The 17,629-nt window shown below is 38.1% G+C and overlaps 1 protein-coding gene across 5 annotated transcripts in view; it reads left to right on the top strand.

Annotated features, from left to right (window-relative positions):
- SNCAIP (synuclein alpha interacting protein) overlaps nt 1-16,111 on the top strand; it is an 89,032-nt gene extending 72,921 nt beyond the window's left edge. For 3 of the 5 annotated variants that reach the window (XM_084505336.1, XM_084505337.1, XM_084505338.1), the window contains 4 exons: nt 4,840-4,932; nt 7,471-8,533; nt 10,257-10,327; nt 15,540-16,111. In XM_084505336.1, coding sequence (XP_084361462.1) covers nt 4,840-4,932; nt 7,471-8,533; nt 10,257-10,327; nt 15,540-15,624 — 1,312 coding nt within the window. In that variant the 3' untranslated portion in view covers nt 15,625-16,111. Of the gene's footprint in view, nt 1-4,839; nt 4,933-7,470; nt 8,534-9,074; nt 9,257-10,256; nt 10,328-15,539 lie in introns of those variants that run through there. The other 2 variants (XM_084505340.1, XM_084505339.1) reach the window with 2 other exon arrangements.
- The last annotated feature ends 1,518 nt before the right edge of the window (nt 16,112-17,629 follow it).

The following is a 17,629-nucleotide window of genomic DNA, read 5'->3' as shown; positions in this document are numbered from 1 at the left end:
TACTGAGTCAGTGAAACACTCTATTTTCTGCTTGAAAGCAGAGGTACTGCATGGCTGTTTGGGCTGCATTCTTCAAGCTGTGAGTAGGCTCCTAAAGAAGCACTGCACCATGTTTAGAGGCCTGTTCTCAGGAGTCAGGGGAGATGATGGAAGAAGACTTTTACCATCGGTAGAGGATGTTTAAAAATCCAAGTACAGCATGAAGCATGTGGCTGGGGCAGTTTCTTCACCTTCTCAAGGAACCTTACCTGTAACATAGCAAAGGAATTAATTGGTTGCAACAGCTCTGGAGAAACCAAAAGCATCAGATTAAAGTCCAGTTTACAGTCCAAGTCACTTTAAACTTCTTTTATGTGGGAAGGGTTCCCACAGCTGTGCTGGCTTTGCTATATTTTCTCCACCTACTTCTGCTGGTGTTAATTGTTTTAGATACAGCTGGATCATGATGAATCACTTGAACGGAAGGGTAGTAGTATCAACACACCAAGTGCTTATCTGCTGCTTTGCAACTTTCTCTCAGCTGCTGTAAACATGAGCTGATCATGAAAGCTGCTTTTATTCTGGGCTTCTTATCAACCAGAGCCTCTCTCTGCTATGTGCTCAACCACAGGAAGACTGGAATGGTTGACATTGCGCAAGAACAGCAGCACAGAAACTGTCTCAGACTGACACCTAGCAAGACCTATCTTCAAAAGTCTGAATCCAAAGAACAAACCTTCTTTTATTCTCTTCTGAGCTGTTCCAGTCAAGACCACACAGAGTAGTTCTAGACAGAAATTATCCCAGTCCTTCACAAGCTTTGGAGCCATTCCTGAAAAGAAGGCAGAAAACAATAACATCACAGTCTGCCAGAGTTTTCACATCTTGCAGCTCTTCGATCCAAAGCAGTTCAGATTAAAGATACAAACATGAGAAGATAACAAAACCATCTAAGTTGGATCGAAGTCTTCATTCAGAAGGAAAAGCCTTGATATTTGAAAGAAGGAAATAAGTTTTAACTAGAAATTGTCCATCTAATCATTACAAGGGGATTAACTGAGATTGCCCCCAAAGAGCAAAGGAACCAAAAAGTCCTTTCCATAGCTAAAACAGGAAAGCAGACCACAAAAAAATAATAATAACAATAGTAAATAACAATAATAAATCAATGAATAAATAAATGAAATGCCATTACTAACTTGAAAATAAAATCTTTTATTTGCATCTTTTGTTAACTGTAGAGGTTTGGTCAAACCAGTAAGATTTTCTGAAGGAGAATACCCAATGTTGTCACAAGTTTTTCACAAATCCTATCAAAATACTGGTTTTCATTTTGCTTTCCAACATCTCTGCAGGCCTTACAATCTTACTTATTCTCTCACTGATTTCATGAGTCTATAAAAATGTCAGCTGCTAAAGTAGAAAATTTCTGCTTGCACAAGTGTATGGTTTCTATCACTGATGACTATAGCCGTAATGACTTGTATTGTTTGGGCTTTCCTGGCCTGAAGAGACCAGGTCAGAACCAATGACATAAAATTAATGCTTGCCTAGGCTTCTTTTACAATGCTGTTTGATGAAAGACCTGGATTCCTGAAGGGTCTATGAAAGGGTCTTCCTGTGTTTATCGACCTGGATTTACAAATCAAATAATGAATCAGACACTTACTAATAACTTACTGATACACTATCAAGCCAAAATCTCTGACAAGGCAAAGGTCAAAGCACACCATGAGACAAAAGAAGGTGAGAAAACGTCGAATGCTCTCTGTTGACAACACTTTTCTGTGTTCTGTAGACAAAAGCCATACTTTTCCTGAAACTTCATAGGAATAGTTGTAAAAATGATTGACAAAAAAATATTTTAGTGGTGGTAAAGTAAGGTGTGTACAAGTTGACGGGAGATTTTTGTGTGGTAATTCATGTTGTACAGAAGTATAATAACAGACAATATAAACTTTATAATGGTTGTCTGGTTTTGTTTGTTTGTTTTCTTTGGTTGTTTTTTTGTTTGTTTTAACTTAGTTAAGATGTTTTGGTTTTGCTATATAGGGTAGTCCTTGTTTGTTTTATTTGAAACAAAGGAGTAAAGCAACAAACCATGGAACCTTCATTAGAGCCTAATTCCTTAGCTTGTTCCCTGTTCAGTTACTGAATAGCCTTGATTTCATTTGGAGGTAGATGTGGTCCACAGTTATTTAGGTATCCTAAAGTAAATAGAGCCTCTTACTGGGAGAAACTAAGTTTTGTTTTTGCAGTGGAAAACTGATTTTCAGTATTCCAAGGTAGTTGTGTAGTAATAATAAGGAGAAATGCTAAGCAAATAAGTGGACAGTAGAAGGCCTCACTGTTCCAAAATAAGGTGGAAGCTTGAGAAAAACAGGATGAGCAGTGTGAGAACAGTAAAACAAAGATCCCATCTTCTCAAAACATAAGAAAGGAGAAATTAAATGGTTGGAAAAAAAGAAAAATTGTACATATATGATATAGAGGAGAGTAGAGTAGCTTGTGAACCTGTAGTACTCAGCCAAAGAAGAAACAGGGGAGGTGATCAGGCGTTGGGTAATAGGGAATAAAAGGTTATGATTTGTTTACTAAAATGTGCTCCTGATTGACAGGACACCTGCCATTGCAATCGCAAAACATCTTCACAGAAAATCCTGTCTGAAGAAAATTATTTGAGATTTTTGTCACTTTACCTATAATGTTACAGTGGTCTTGTCTCCTGAATCAGCCCATTTTTAATACTTAGCAATATTGCTGTTCCAAGGAGCTGAGATCCCTTATTTTCAATGTTATCATAGATACATGTGTATGTTATACATCCTTAGGGATCCTACTGGCAAGATGTGTAGGTTTCCCTACTGTGAGGTATTTATTAACTAGCTGAACTGTGAAAATGGAGGAAACTTTAATTCTTTTAGCACAATCAAATTTTTAAATGCAATGAGGATGTTAAATCTGCAGAAGAGCTGTCAGACATTTCCATTAAAGCTAAAGGTTTAAGACATTAATTACATTATTTAGATATTCAGAAAATAGAAGTTGAAAAAATATAAAGGACAAGTAATCAGATAAACTGCATCACAATCAAATCTCAAATCAAAATTTCCCTATCTGTCAAAAGAGAGTGTCTCTGCAAAGAGTTGCAAGATAAGCCAGTGTTGACAGATGGTAGGAGTGATTTTAAAATAGTATAAGGAAGTATGTAGGCAAGAGTAAGGAAGATGGAAAATTAAAGGAAGCCAAGATCTACCTAAAGCATGATTGTGCTGTAAAACGTAATGGCAAGGCAGTATGTCAAGATCACTCTTTATTTCTCTAGTACTTTTAAGATTCATGTTGATATAAGTAAAACATTTAATTTTGTTAGCCCTGCAAGTACAAGCCCATAGTCTGAAAGTCATCTGGATTCTTTCTGGCTTTGACATTGCCAGTTATAAAGACTGCGTTTGGAACATAGTTAGCTCTTCTGCTGTTGGTATGTGAGCTAGGAAAGAATCCAGCTCAGTGCTGGAGAACTGTGTTAGTTCTGCAGGTCTAATAAGAACAGAAGTACTGAAAACATATTACTTCTCCAGCAAGAGAAGTAGGGCTTGGAAGAAAAAGATGAGAAGTCACTTTCATATGTTCATTTTTTCTGATCAGGACCAGGGAATAAAAACAAATGTGCTGATTATATTCCAGGTGAAAGACAGTGTATATACGCTAATGAAAAGCTGGAAGTCTCTTCTTTTCCAGTAGTTTCCCAATAATTCTGCTTGTGCAGTGTTTAGAGGCACTGATTCCTACATATGTCACTAAACAAGATTGAATGTTATCTGTTTTGATAACAAGCTAAAAATATATTTTGATTTTAGAATAGAGGGTCAAAATTAGACAGGGGCAGGGACAGGGATAAGAACTTTTGTAACAAATTCATTTTGGTTGAACTTCTTGAAGATTTACAGTTTACTTATTAAACTAAATCCTATGGAAATAACCACGTTAGCAAGACAATAGAGAATGTTCTTACAGTTCTGTGGTAAATGGAGTTTCCAGTATGGATGTCACTTCCGTACCGCTGGTAATTTGTATCTACTACTCTAATTTTTTTTAACATTGGATTCTAAAATTATTTACGGAGTAATGTAGATCACAACACCACACTGAAAGTAATAGACTGCAGGATGTACAGCAGTACTGAATATAATGTGGGTGCAGAGCACAGGTAGGACTTTCAGGAAGGTTGGGCAGTAAGTAGATATGTTTTTATTGTACTCCCTTGGAATACGTAGCTCCATCCTGCAGCTGAGTAAACTTGGACTTGCCCTTCCCAGTAGTCAAAGACTCCTCCCTGAGTCCATTTGCAAGGAGAAAAGGAGATAGCAGTTGTCTGAGCCATTGTCTGCTCAGCAAAGGCCATCCACCAAACATGGCAAGTGACTTCTTACTCGGTCCTTTTCCTTTCCACAAACAAACAAGAACCAAGTGGCCCTATTTTTGCTCTGACGGATCTTTGTTTCTGGAATATTACTTTCTGTGAGTGACTCAAATCCAGTGAACTGCTGCTTATGATCCCACTTTTGTCCTTATATGAAGTAAAATAAATAATCTTTCATAAAGGAACATCTTTATGTTGTACCTTTATATTGTACAGTGATCACAAAATGCCCTCAGGATTTCAGAGACAGCTTATAAAAGTACGGACTCTGCATATGTCATTATTTAAAATCTCCATCTTTATTTACTTTCTAAATTATAAGTTAACAAGGTTTCTCTGTGGAATGCACAGTTGAACAAATAGTATCATTTATCCTGTAGCTTACTAATGCTGACAGCTCTGAAATTCAAGGTAAACAGTCTTACATTTTCTTGCAGGCAGACAGTAGAACGCGTGACATTACAGAACCAGCTCCAGCAGCTTTTAGAAGCCCAGCGGTCAGAGGGCAAGTCACTGCCCATGTCCTCAAGGTAATGTGACTGGAATTCTACTGTAGCATGGATTTACAGTTCGATGGTGTAACGCTTATCAGGAAAAGCTGTGACCTGTCAAATAGTAGATGTGTTCTGTCAAAGCAAATGTGTTTCTTTTACCTTGTGGGCTTGAAGCTGAGCTTTTAGAACTTGACAGTGTATAATACTGTATAAATATTGGACATTTTGAGTATGGTATTAATAGTCCCAGTTTCCCACCAGAGTAAAAATCAGATTTATAGTGGAATAGAATATATTTTGTATTAGATGAATTGCAGAGAATCCCAGAACCCCCTAGGAAAGTTGTAAAGTTTGACCTTATGGTGGTCCACCATACATTACTGCCAGCTGTGATTCATAAAGCCAGTTACCAGCAAAACCTGCTTTCAGATTAATAAGACTCCTTACACTTATTAAATCTTTTGCCTGCAGTAGCTTGTATAAAAAGTCAAAACTCCAGAAATTTTATATATTGTTTATACTCTGTCAGTGCAAGTCCTGGAAATAGATACAAAATGAGCAGCCTTAAAGAAGAGGAAAGAGGTCCTTCCAGTAGAGGCCCATGTCTGGAGCCTATAGTCTCCTGACATTTCTCTCTGACTTTTGCCATAGATTTCCAATATGGTGCATGGTAATCAGGTAAGCACACAACTTCCCTCCAATAGCAATCTCAAGACGACATTGAAATAAATTAAGTAACTCATGTACAAATACAGCATGGTGTATCATGACCTTCTAATTCAGTTTCCTCTCTGGAAGATACATGCAGTGTTTCACAACATTTTTAGGGAATTAAATATATATTAAAACAGAAAGCCAGCACAAAACCTTCTTCCACTGGCATTGGTGGCCTGAACTTTGAGACATCATGTGTAGGAGCAGTGACTGCTTTCTGTTCTGTTTTTACAGAATCTCATGCACTGAGTAAGTACACCATGTCCGTGAAGTTCATGTCAGTGTTTCAGACAAGTTCAAACAGTTACAGCAGTAGATAAAGACACTGGGATTGGTGATGCATTTCTTTGAAAGAATTTTGGCTAGGAAAGGGCTGAAAAATCTGAACTCCTTCTGAAGTAGAAAACCACACTGGAAAGAGTTGTTCTGTTCTTTTTTTTTTAATAGACTCATGGTCTTTGTATTCCATGTCTGCCAGCTCAGCAGGGGCAATGGGACCAAACGCTGTCTTCCAGCTCATTTGGTTTCTGTGATTTTTGCTGACTGGACTTTCCAAGTGGTCTTTCATCTGTGTGCTTGTGAGCACCAGGACTGTTTCACTTTCAGTATCAGATAAGATCAGGTGAGAGCAGACCTCTCATCATTCGTTATTTCTGTAAAAGAGTAGGTTTCAACATCATTTTAGTTAAATGAGCAAGCCTGAAAATTATAAACTATTATTTTAAATTTGATTTCATAGTTGGCTACTACTTTTTCTTCCAGCTATAAATCCCTTATGGATTTTATCATCTTCCAAGCAGCCAGAAGCTGATCTAAGAGAATGTAACCATCTTGATAGGATTATCTATTTTAGACATATGCATATTCTTCAGTGACTGTTTTGGTTTGCCTGTCTTCTGGCAGGGAGGAGAACTCAAAATGGATTGAAGATGAAATGGATAGTATATACACGTGAATTTTCTACACTGCTTATGGACTCAGCAGGGTAGAAGTTGCCTGCAAAAAAAAAGAAACAAGATTTATAGAGTCACTGCCTTACACCAACCTTAATTTTGTCACTTTACCATTGCTTAGAGAAAAAGTTGCTTAAAATAAGAACTTGGATTATCAAGAGCTCTGACATATGTCATGGGGAAAGAAATAGCCTGTGTAATTTATGTTCTTTGCAGATGAGACTTAAGATAACTGTTTCATCACTATATAACATTTGGAGTTTTAAATTTAATTCATCAATCTAATTGTTCTGAAATGAATCAATGTCACTGTTCACATGCTTTTCAGTATTTCATATCTGAGAAGGTTTTGAGTGTGAATGGATCTGATTTTTTATGAGGTCTTACATGGCTGTTACTAGTACCAGATGAAGTTAAGATTTATGAAATCATTGCTATCCAGAGAGATGATACCTTGTCCGTATTTAGAATAACCTACTTTTGTATTATGATACGACTTCCAAGTAGGCATTTGTCCTTGTGGCTTTTTTTCACTTTCTAAACCATGTCAACTCCCACAAAGAGGAGACAGTAGTTTCTCAAAAGTTTTCCTGAGAAACTCATCTTTGGCATTGAAATAATGATCCTAAGTTTTTGTTTTAAGGAGTTTTCTTTGTAAAAGAAAAAGAAAAAAAAAAAAAAGCCTCTGTAAAGAGGCTCAAATCCTCATTAGGAATGGAAGCAGGGTTGTATCCTTCTCTTTGTGTTCTTCACTGTAGCATCATAGTAATGAATTCCACGTGAGTAGCAAAAAAGAGGATAAGTAACAGTAAGCTGAGACAGACTTGTAAACTGGAAATGGCAGTTTTGCATTTTATATGTGCATTAATTTGGCTGTGGTATTTCCTCCTCTTTTTTTTTTTTTAAGCTCGCCATCATCCCCTGCCTCTGGCAAACCCCAGTGGAAACCATCTGAAGCAGATGAATTGTCTCCACCAAAAAGTAAATTGAACACCCAAGATGGGATTCAGATTCTTGGCAGCTTGGGAACTTCTAGTCGCACTCGAGCCAAGATAAAAGATGAGGACTCAGATAAAATCTTGCGCCAGTTGTTGGGAAAGGAAATCTCTGAAAATGTCTGTACGCAGGAAAAGCTGACTTTGGAATTTCAGGATGCTCATGCATCCTCCAAGAACGTGAAGAAGATTTTGCCAGAGAAAAGGGAGCTGAAGTTAGCCAGACTGAGGCAGCTTATGCAGAGGTCTCTCAGTGAGTCTGACACGGACTCAGCTATTTCTGAGGACCATAAGAACACCCCTGTGAAAAGAACTGACAAGCCAAGGCCTCAGCCCATAGTGGAAAGTGTTGAGAGCACAGAGAGTTTGCACCTGATGATTAAGAAACACACTTCAGCAGCAGGACGCCGCTTTCCTTTTGGTACCAGAGCTTCTAAGTCAGTGGATGGCCACAGTCCTTCCCCTACTTCAGAAAGCAGTGATCCAGATAATGAAGCCCAGTATCAGTCTGGTACTGTACCTCAGAGCCAGTTTTGTGGAGACAGCTCTCCGTCCAGCACAGACAGTGCCACTGCTCAAAAGGTTGCCACAAGCCCTAAGAGTGCTCTCAAGTCTCCATCTTCAAAGCGCAGAACCTCCCAAAATTTGAAACTCAGAGTAACTTTCGAGGAGCCAGTGGTGCAGGTGGAGCTAGCAGAGTCAGAACTAAATGAGGAAAAGGACAAAGATCGGGGCAAAGCACTCTTGCGGGCTCCACCCAGCACTGGGGAACCAGCAGGAGACCAGCTAAAAAGGCCTTTTGGAACCTTTAGATCCATAATGGAGACGCTGAGTGGTAACCAAAATAACAACAACAACTGCCAAACAGCAAACCTGATCAAAACCTCATCGACGCTGCCTTTTACGTCATTAGGAAGGAAGACAGCAGACAGCAAGGGAAATCCAGCAGCTTTCACAAAAGGAAGAAACAAGCCAGTGAGTGCACTGAAAGGAGGAAGGGCCCTTTTTTCTTTTATTTTTTTCTCTTTTCTTTTAAAGTAATGAATGTTTGACATCTTCTTCTTCCTATCTTTCTATACCAAAAGGATATACACATGTAATTTATTTGAGCAATAGAAAGCCAGTCCACTGTTTTAATCTTTGAAGGCTTTCTCGGGGAATGGTAGACATTGCTAGTCCATCCTTTTAGTGCATGCATTCTGTGTTGAAAGCTCTCTACAGAGACATGATTCATCTGGAAATGATGTTTAATGTTGCTCTGAGTGACAAGTCATAAAAAGAAAATTCCATACTTGAATCCGTAGTATTTTCTGAGGAGTAAATTCCTGAAGGACTCGTCCGTTTTTGTCCTGTAGGCATGACTGACAAGGCCGACAGGATAAAAGTAAGTGTCAAAATATAAAGAGTAAAAATAGAAGGGGTTCTCCCTGCTTCTGTTGCATCTACTGCCATCCTCTAAGTATCTAAGTTGCCAGTACCCACCCTCTCCTCAGAGCACACGGTCTTCTCTTTGCAGAGTGTATGTTTGGTCTGTAGCAAAACGTACTGGGTCCAGATCATCCCCTCTCTGTGAAGAACAGAATTCCCTTTTGTGGATCACAGCAGAAAAAGGAACATGTCCATCTAGTAGACTGGCTCTCTTGCTCAAAAGAAGGAAGAAATATACTTTGAACTAATGTGTCTTCCAAGAGAAAGAAAGAGGTATTGAATGAGAGAGACAGGTAGAAAATAGTGTGAGCATAGTGTGTGTGTGGAACAGAAAGAAGTTTGGATATCTGGAGATATAATAAAGGGTTGAGTGAAAGAGAACAGTAGATCATTTAATCTTCTGTGAAAGACAGGGTGAAAGGGGAGGAGTGGATGGAAAGACATTAGGCAAAAGGATAATTTCAAGATAAAAAAAGAGAAAGAACATAAAATAGACTGTGTAGGAGGAGGAATAGTGAATTATATACTGCAAAAAGTATGACGAGGTAATGGAAGAAAAACACAGGAAAATCTTAAGCACAGAGCAGGCAAAATGAGTATGGAAAAATCAGAAAGAGAGAACTGGGAAATAGTAAGCAGTCCGTATTAATGGGTACTGCTAAAACACTGTGATATTAGAACATGAAATGAAATTAAGAAGATCTAATGGGCCAAATTAAAGTGGAAGTTGATTTATTAAAGTTTAGTCAGAATCACAGTATGGACTGCTGATTTCAGCCTTTAAAGACACGCTGTCTAATCAAAGTGCTGATTTACCATGGAAACATTTTCATAACCCAGTGGCACTTTATTTTTTTTTTAAAGGGTGGTTCAGATTTTTTAGTGATAGAGGAAAAGACAATATTTCTTCAAAGATGTTCTGATAGATTGCAAGCTTATGAGTTTTTTTTATAGTTCCAGAACAAGTTTAAGGATTTAGATGAGGTAATTCTAACAGTATTGTTGCTTGCACTGTAACATGCATGTTATCTGTGAAAAGGTCATGTCTGCATGTCATTGTTATGAACATCAGAACACAGAAGGTATGCATTTTGGTATCAGCCCAAAGAGCCACAGCTTGTATCTTGAAGAGGTAATAGATTCAGACCTTTTACTAACTTAAAAAGAAATCTGTTAAAATGTTACCATGGCTATTTTGATAGTGTTCCATGTTATGCATGTGATAAGCTCAGTGCATGTTTCTAACTGATTTGATGTTGTACTTCCTTAGGGGCCTTACTGCAGCCACACCAGTTTTTCCTCTAGCACATTGAATGAAGAACATCTGTGTAACTATGCTTGGTATGTGCATGGTGATATTTAGCATCTCTGTCGCTTTGTCTTCTCAAATTGCATGTATTTGCTAACATTATTCATAACTGAAATAGTAGAATTGATTGATGTAGAAGCAGGGAAATACATGAGTAGATGAACATCTTGATTCCTAGAAAAGCAGAAATTTATGATGGATTTTTGCTGATGTCACCATTGAACTGGCTACAAGATTTCAATTCCAAGTGAGTATAAAAAGTAGTCATAAATCCACCAGGGAGTATAGTTCACTTTGGCTGAGTATTCAGCCTCTGTTGAATGGAAGTGAAGTACCAGATGAGAATGGAAATTAAATTTCCTCTCACGAGGAGACCAGAAATACCACAGTTCATCTCTAAATGGAGAGTACAGAGAACATGAGGCTTAATACTGCACTTTAAGTCTAGTGCTCTCCCGTTTTTACAGATTTTTCTTACTGTCCTTCAAACTTTGACATTAAGTCTGTTTTTAAAAGATAACTTTGACTCATTTGAACTGCTTAATGACGATGTATTCCAGGAAGACTAAAAAGGCAGATAGAGACAAGTTCCTCAAGGTCTGTAAAAGCAATGTGGAAAAAAACATTTGATAAAATGTATGTTCATTGTAAAAGCAAATGCTTTGTAAAGTTTACCTGTCATTGCTTTTCAACTGGTAAGTTCGAAATGTGATGATATGGTTTTTTTTGGTTAGTTGGTTGATTTTTTGTTTGTTTGTTTGTTTTGTTTCGTTTTTGTTAAACTGAGATGTAAATCCTAGAATCATTAAGGTTGGAAAAAACCTCCAAGATAATCTGGTCCAACCACCCCCCTACCACCAATGTCACCCACTAAATCACATCCCTAAGCACCACGTCCAACCTTTCCTTGAACACTCACAGAGACGGTGACTCCACCATCTCCCTGGACAACCCGTTCCAATGCCTGACTGCTCTTTCTGAGCAGAAATGTCTCCTTATTTCCAACCTGCACCTCCCCTGGTGCAACTTGAGGTCATTCCCTCTGGTCCTATCATTGGTTATCTATGAGAAGAGGCCGACCCCCAGCTCCCCACACCTTTCAGGCAGTTGCAGAGAGCAATGAGGTCTCCCCTGAACCTCCTCTTCTCCAGACTAAACAGCCCCAGTTCCCTCAGCTGATCCTCACAGAACTTGTGCTCCAGGCCCTTCACCAGCCTTGTAGCCCTGCTCTGGACTTGCTCCAGGCATGTCCAGAGAAGGCATGTCCATGTAGTGAGGGGCCCAAAACTGAGCAGAGCAGTCCAGGTGCAGCCTCACCAGAGCAGAGTACAGGGGGACAATCACCTCTCTGCTTCTGTTGGCTACAGCATTCCTGATACAAATCCTTTCATTGGGCCTGGAACTGTTTGTTATTCACACCAAAGTTACACATTTCAAGATCCTTCTGGGAAAACTATATATTAGTCATCCTGCAGTTCAGGAGCCTAAATTTCTTTCAAATTACTTTTTTCTAAATGTTTAATATTTTTTTTTTGTTCACTTGTTTTCTAATGCCAGGATCTTCCCATATTTAAATGTCAATTCCAGTAACGCAAAGGAAAGTCTTCTTTTTTCTGAAATCATTGGCAAAGTGTATGTGAAACAAAGAACTGTAAGGTTTCCAAGAAGTTTCATTCTGTCTTGGAAACAGGGAAATTCCAGTGTAGAAAGCTGCCTGTACAGCAGCAGTTTGAGGTAACATCAGCGGGCAGTCTCCGGTCAAAATGCCCAGCTGTGTGTCCAGTCCTGGAGTAATGAAACAGCCATTAATCGCACACTTATGTTAGAGCCATCTCATGGATTTAGCTAGTTGCTGTAATTTGCTGTTGCCTTGTGTAAACGCTCTTGTGTGAGAAGTCCCTGGCAGGGTGGCATTTCCCCTGAGGCAGTAAAAGATGGTGCAGGTCTGGCTGCAGCTACTAGAGTCTCATGAGGACTGAGCTCCCACATCTCACCATCCACATGGGCACTGCTGATCCATGCACAATGTCCTGAAGCTGCTGTCCTTTTTCATGCTCTCATGGCAGTGGAGTATGTGAAAAATCAGAGCAGGAAACAAGGAGCAGAATGCACTTGGAGCAGAGCTTGAACGGGCTGTTACTGTACAGAGTAGGACAGAAGTGGGCAAATTGTGTGCCAGATTAAGTGGCATGAGATTTACAAATTTCATGCAATATATTGTGCTTTTCACAAACCAGAACACAGGTATCTGGTCTCTCAAGAATTTCTGAGCCAACCCTTGATGTACATTTCAGCATGTGTTGTGATTTTTGAAAGGGCACAATGTGTGCCTGTCATTAGTCCACTGCATGCTGCTGTCTAGCCTGTGAAACTTAATTAATGGAAAATCATCACCATCAGGTGTGCTGTGTGTCTCTGTACATAGTCTGAACTCTTCCCTGGGTGTTCTGGGGAGGCTGTGTGATTACTGTTTCAGAGCAGTTTTGGAAAAATAACCTTTCTGGAAAACAATGCAGTCTTTGGTGTTTTAAACCTGTGTAGATAGTTTTATTCAGGGGCGCAGTCCTAAACCCATTTTAACTCTAGACCTTTATATAAGGGATAGTATTAGAATCTTCTCAAATCTGAAATCATTATACAAAATTTACCTGGAGTCAAATGACATTCTTTTCCACCCATTTCCTGTGATTTTTCTTCAGCTTCTATTGCATTTTTTTATTGTTTCATTAAAATACCCAGGTACATCCGGGCTGTGTAGTTTATATTTTCATATTGGTTACAACTTAATCATAGAGAACTTTATTAAATTTCCTAGGGTCCTTATAAAATTTCAGACACATTATTTTTCTTAAGGTTCTAGCATAAATTTCAGATGTGTGGGATATCTTGGGATATTTTTTCCCCTGTTGGAAGGATCAGCTAGTTTCTTGTGTATTACAATTCCAAGCAAATGCTTGTAGTTTTATCTGTCTTTCATGTAGGCCAATGAACTGTTCTTCCCCACACTTTAACTCATCTGAGATCTGCAGAACATTAAAGTAAGCACTAACTCACCGTATCAATACAAAGCCCTGTATTAGCTGCAGCTATCAACAGCTAAAATTGCTTCATACATCAGGGGCAATCAGCAGAATCTACCATCAGGTTTCTGTCAGATAGTAAACTGGGCATGCCTCTAACATAGTAAGTGCCTCTAACCTAACAGATTTCCCACTGCCAGATACAGTGTGGGATAAATTGCAGCTTCATCCCAAATATGTGCTCTAGAAAAAGGATGTTTATCTGTATGTCTAATAAAACAGTTGTGAGTCGAACTAATACAATATAAAATCAATATAGAAATAATTTAGGTCTTGTTCCACAGAATTTATTGTTGTTCTCTTGTGAACTGTTATGATTATATATTGGTGCCTGTTGCATGAAGGGATGTTGGATAGTTCTGGGGATATTTCTGTTCCTACAGGCTCCAGAAGATACCAGAAATTTGGTTACTAGTTAGTAATATTACTAGTTAGTGATATAGTAATATTAGTAATATTACTAATAGCAATATGCATAATATTAGTAATATTGGTAATAGTAATATTAATAATATTAGTAATATTACTAGTTAGTAATATAAACGTGACCCTCTTTAAGATCACAGTGCAACCGTAGAATGGCAGAGTGAGGTCTTGAAATGCCTGGCTGCCTCTAAATGTGGGGACACAGTGTCTGTCACCACTGCAAACCCAAGCTGATTCAGTAGTTAATTGATCCAAATTATCTTAGCCTTAGAAAGCAGCACTTCATAAAACTCCATATTTAACACTAAACGTATTTCTGACAAGTGTAACACATGCTAAGTGCCAAGACTTTATGGCAAAGAGTTAAGTGCTCCTCCTCCTCTCAGTCCTGCAAATTCTGCCTCCCCTAATTCGGTTCTAAGTCTTTTGCTCTTATGTTGGGTATGTAAGCCACAATATGTGTGATGAATGCAGGGGACTCAAAGTAAAATGCTCCCTTCTACCCTCTTACCAGCATCTGCAAGGGTAGTCCCTCAGAAGGTCAGCCACTGCTGAATCCTGAAGTAACCAGAAGGATACCTAAGCATACTAAGAATCAGCCTTTTGGGGATGTTTGGTTCTTTGTAGTGATAGTAGACTGGAATAAATGAGAGTGAAATTCTGGTTTGCAAGAATCAGACTCACAGATCTGTAAGCCTAAAACAAAAATTTTATACACACTCTTGCTGTTTGCTGTGGATTTTTAACCATCAGGATCTGTTCTTTACAGCTACCAACCAGCTAGTCGTGATTATTGTAGGAGTTTCACCATTCAGCAGTAGTAACTAAAAATGAAAGCTTTCTGTGAAAGTTGCTGTGGGCTGGATGCTTAATCCAAAATTCTTCATCTTAAAGGTTAATTGACAGGAAGGGGAACCATCTGGGGATTCAGAATAAAGGCATATGAAAGGAACTGAAGAAACTTAACATTGCAAATGTTTAATGTTTAGTTTTTCTACCTTCAATTGGAAAGTAACATTTGGGTCAACTATAGACAAGTTTCTTTAATTAAATTTTACATAATATGGAAAAGAAGACATATTATAGAGAAACAATCCTTATCTATGCATTTGGTAAAAGTCTTAACCCTTACGATTAAGATATTACCTAATGACAATGTCCAATAAGGTATGGTGCCTGTCTTAGAAAGAAGCATAGTCCTTATCATTTTTCCTATTGCATGTGCCACCATCTTCTCCTGAAGTAGACACATAAAGTAAGTCCAGTGAACTACCTTGTGAAAATGCTTATTTCTCTCTGATGATTTTCGATGGAATCTAAAAGATTCCCTTTCAGGTAGAGTCAGGAACAAGCAGGATAAGTGTGATGGTTGTGGTAGTTGATCTTTTTATCACTGCAGTACTGTATTCTAAAGGATTTAGGGCATTTGGGACATTCTATCCATTATTACCAAAAATTTTTGACACTTTATTAATTATTGCTGTGTTTTTAAAAAAAATCTAATCTTTTTATTGCTTTCCAGTTTTGATTGCAGAATAGGAACTATGGGAAAGTCAGTAGCAATCTACAGTATTAAGAAGTAATGTATGTAGTATCTGTGTAGAGAAATAAGTCCAAAGAAAAAGAGTAATTCAGACTTCAAAACTTGCAAATCAGATAAAACAGGGTAAATAAACACAAGACAAATCCCTTTAGTTGTCAGTGTTACCAGGAGTAATTTTCTTCTTTTTCTCTCCAGGCATGATGACATCAGTAAGAAAAGCCAGAAATCCTACAGTCAAAAGAGTTCTGAAGAGCCAGAGCTGCAGGAATTTTTCCTCTAAACCACATCTCACGATGTCTCACTTTGTTTGAAATGCCTGAAATAAATCCTTTTGAAACACTAATACGAGACATACATATCCCTCACCAGCAAAACAGCAGCTGTTAGGATGCCTTAATTCGTAGCAGTTAGACCATATACAAGACTTTTTTTTATGATATGTGTGTATATGTAACTTGTTTGTAAGCTGTACTGTGTAAAGGCATGGGTGAGCAAAAGTAACAATTTGAAAATTGTTATGACACAGGCAACCTCCAAATGTTTGTTGGGCCACAGAGCACGTTTTGTACTTTGTCTTTTGCATGGATATATTGTCATATATCTTTAGTTCCCTTTGTCAATGAAATATACTATCAAAGTTTCATCCAGGACTCTGCCTGCTCAGCTTTTCAATGAGACTGAGGCAAAAGCATTGATTTTTTTCAAGTAAGTTTTGTCTGTTGTTATTTCTACTTTTGTAAAAAGGAAATAAAACAGTGTTAATAGGACACACTGAGTGCAAATACTTCTCATATTTAACTCTTCTAAGCTTCAAGTGTTTTGTTTCTCTTTTCCATGTTCATTTGATAAGAAGGCAATGTCTAATATCAGAATTTCGGTACAGTCAGTTGAGTCAAGAATTGCTTGAATGTTCAATGGTTCTTTTCAATTTTAAAACACATAGATTATTTTTTTAATGCAATTTTAAATTACAGTTTACTGTTAACAAGCCAAACACTGGCAATTTGCTCAGGTCTGTTCAAATCACCAGGTGATCTGCTAAGACTCTGACCATACTTTTTCAAAGTTGTTATGATCCTTGTACTAAATGCACTTGGAACCTTTGAGAGAAAGTGAATCTTCAGTGGCTTACTGAATTCACTTTGTTTCTCGTAAACTACAGTACTTTCTATAGATGTGTCACATACAGCATGGCATCCAAAAGCAGACTAGGAGGCAATCTTCACTTGAAGCATTTATTTATACCAAACAATTAGGTATGTATTTGTTTTATTTATATTGAGCCATTTCCATTTTGAAGACTGCTATGGCTTGATGAGAAAGATCCAGATACATGAGGATTTCTTTTAATGATTGTTGCAATAAAACATGGAAGACAGAGAAAGCTTGCCAAAGACATTTTTTCAAAAATGTTCCACAGAAGATGTACCACAATGCTGAAATTATGCAAATTAATTTCCTACAATTTCATAACTTGTCAGGGAATAATGTGGGCACCCAATAGGATTTTGATGATGGGAGTTACTTTTTTTTTTTTTTTTTCAGTTTTTCTTGCCTGTTTTTTGCTGTGCACACCTTAACCTTCCATTCCATGAAAATAGTTAAGAGGCATCCTGAATATGATTCACGTGAGCTTTTTTAGATGCCAGCACCTTCCTACTTACTGCAGGGGAAGAGGAGGTAGTAGAGCTGTTGGAAGAGTTACTTAGTAGTTGGATACCTATAATTCAGTGATATGAATGTACTTACTTGGTTCACTCTTCGGAGTGATGTCATGTTTGGCCATACAGCTGCCGTACACCAAGATGAACGAATGCCCCAGACACCCTACTTAGGGGCTTTGGATAAGCACAGAATACTACTGGATAAAATGGAGCCAATTTAGAGATCAAAAAAAACTACAACTTGAAATAAGAAAAGCATCCACTTACAGAAATGAAATTCTGAGTTTCTTTCCACAGTTCTTATCTGTCACTTGGCAACACTCTGGTTTTTGAGCTAAAGTAATAAACTTAGCACTGTAGCTGACCTGAGCTGTGTTGTTTAAAGAAACAACCAAACCTCCAAAAATATCTGTCAGCCAGGAACAGCAGTACCTCTAACTGGGCCTCCCATCGTCTGTGTGTGCAAGAAAAATCTAAATGCGAAGTGAGAAGAGACACATGTGCTGCAATTGCCTGTGCGCTGAAATAGAGCATAAGAAAGAGAAATCTGGTGTCAGTGGATGGGCTCAGGACGAATTTGTAATCTGCCATTTTGTGAACATGAAGATCATTGACTGTGGT

This window comes from Aythya ferina (assembly GCF_964211825.1).
Source record: "Aythya ferina genome assembly, chromosome: Z".
Taxonomy (NCBI): Eukaryota; Metazoa; Chordata; class Aves; order Anseriformes; family Anatidae; genus Aythya; species Aythya ferina.
The sequence above is the reverse complement of the archived record's forward strand: the minus strand, read 5'-3'. Positions and strand labels throughout refer to the sequence as shown.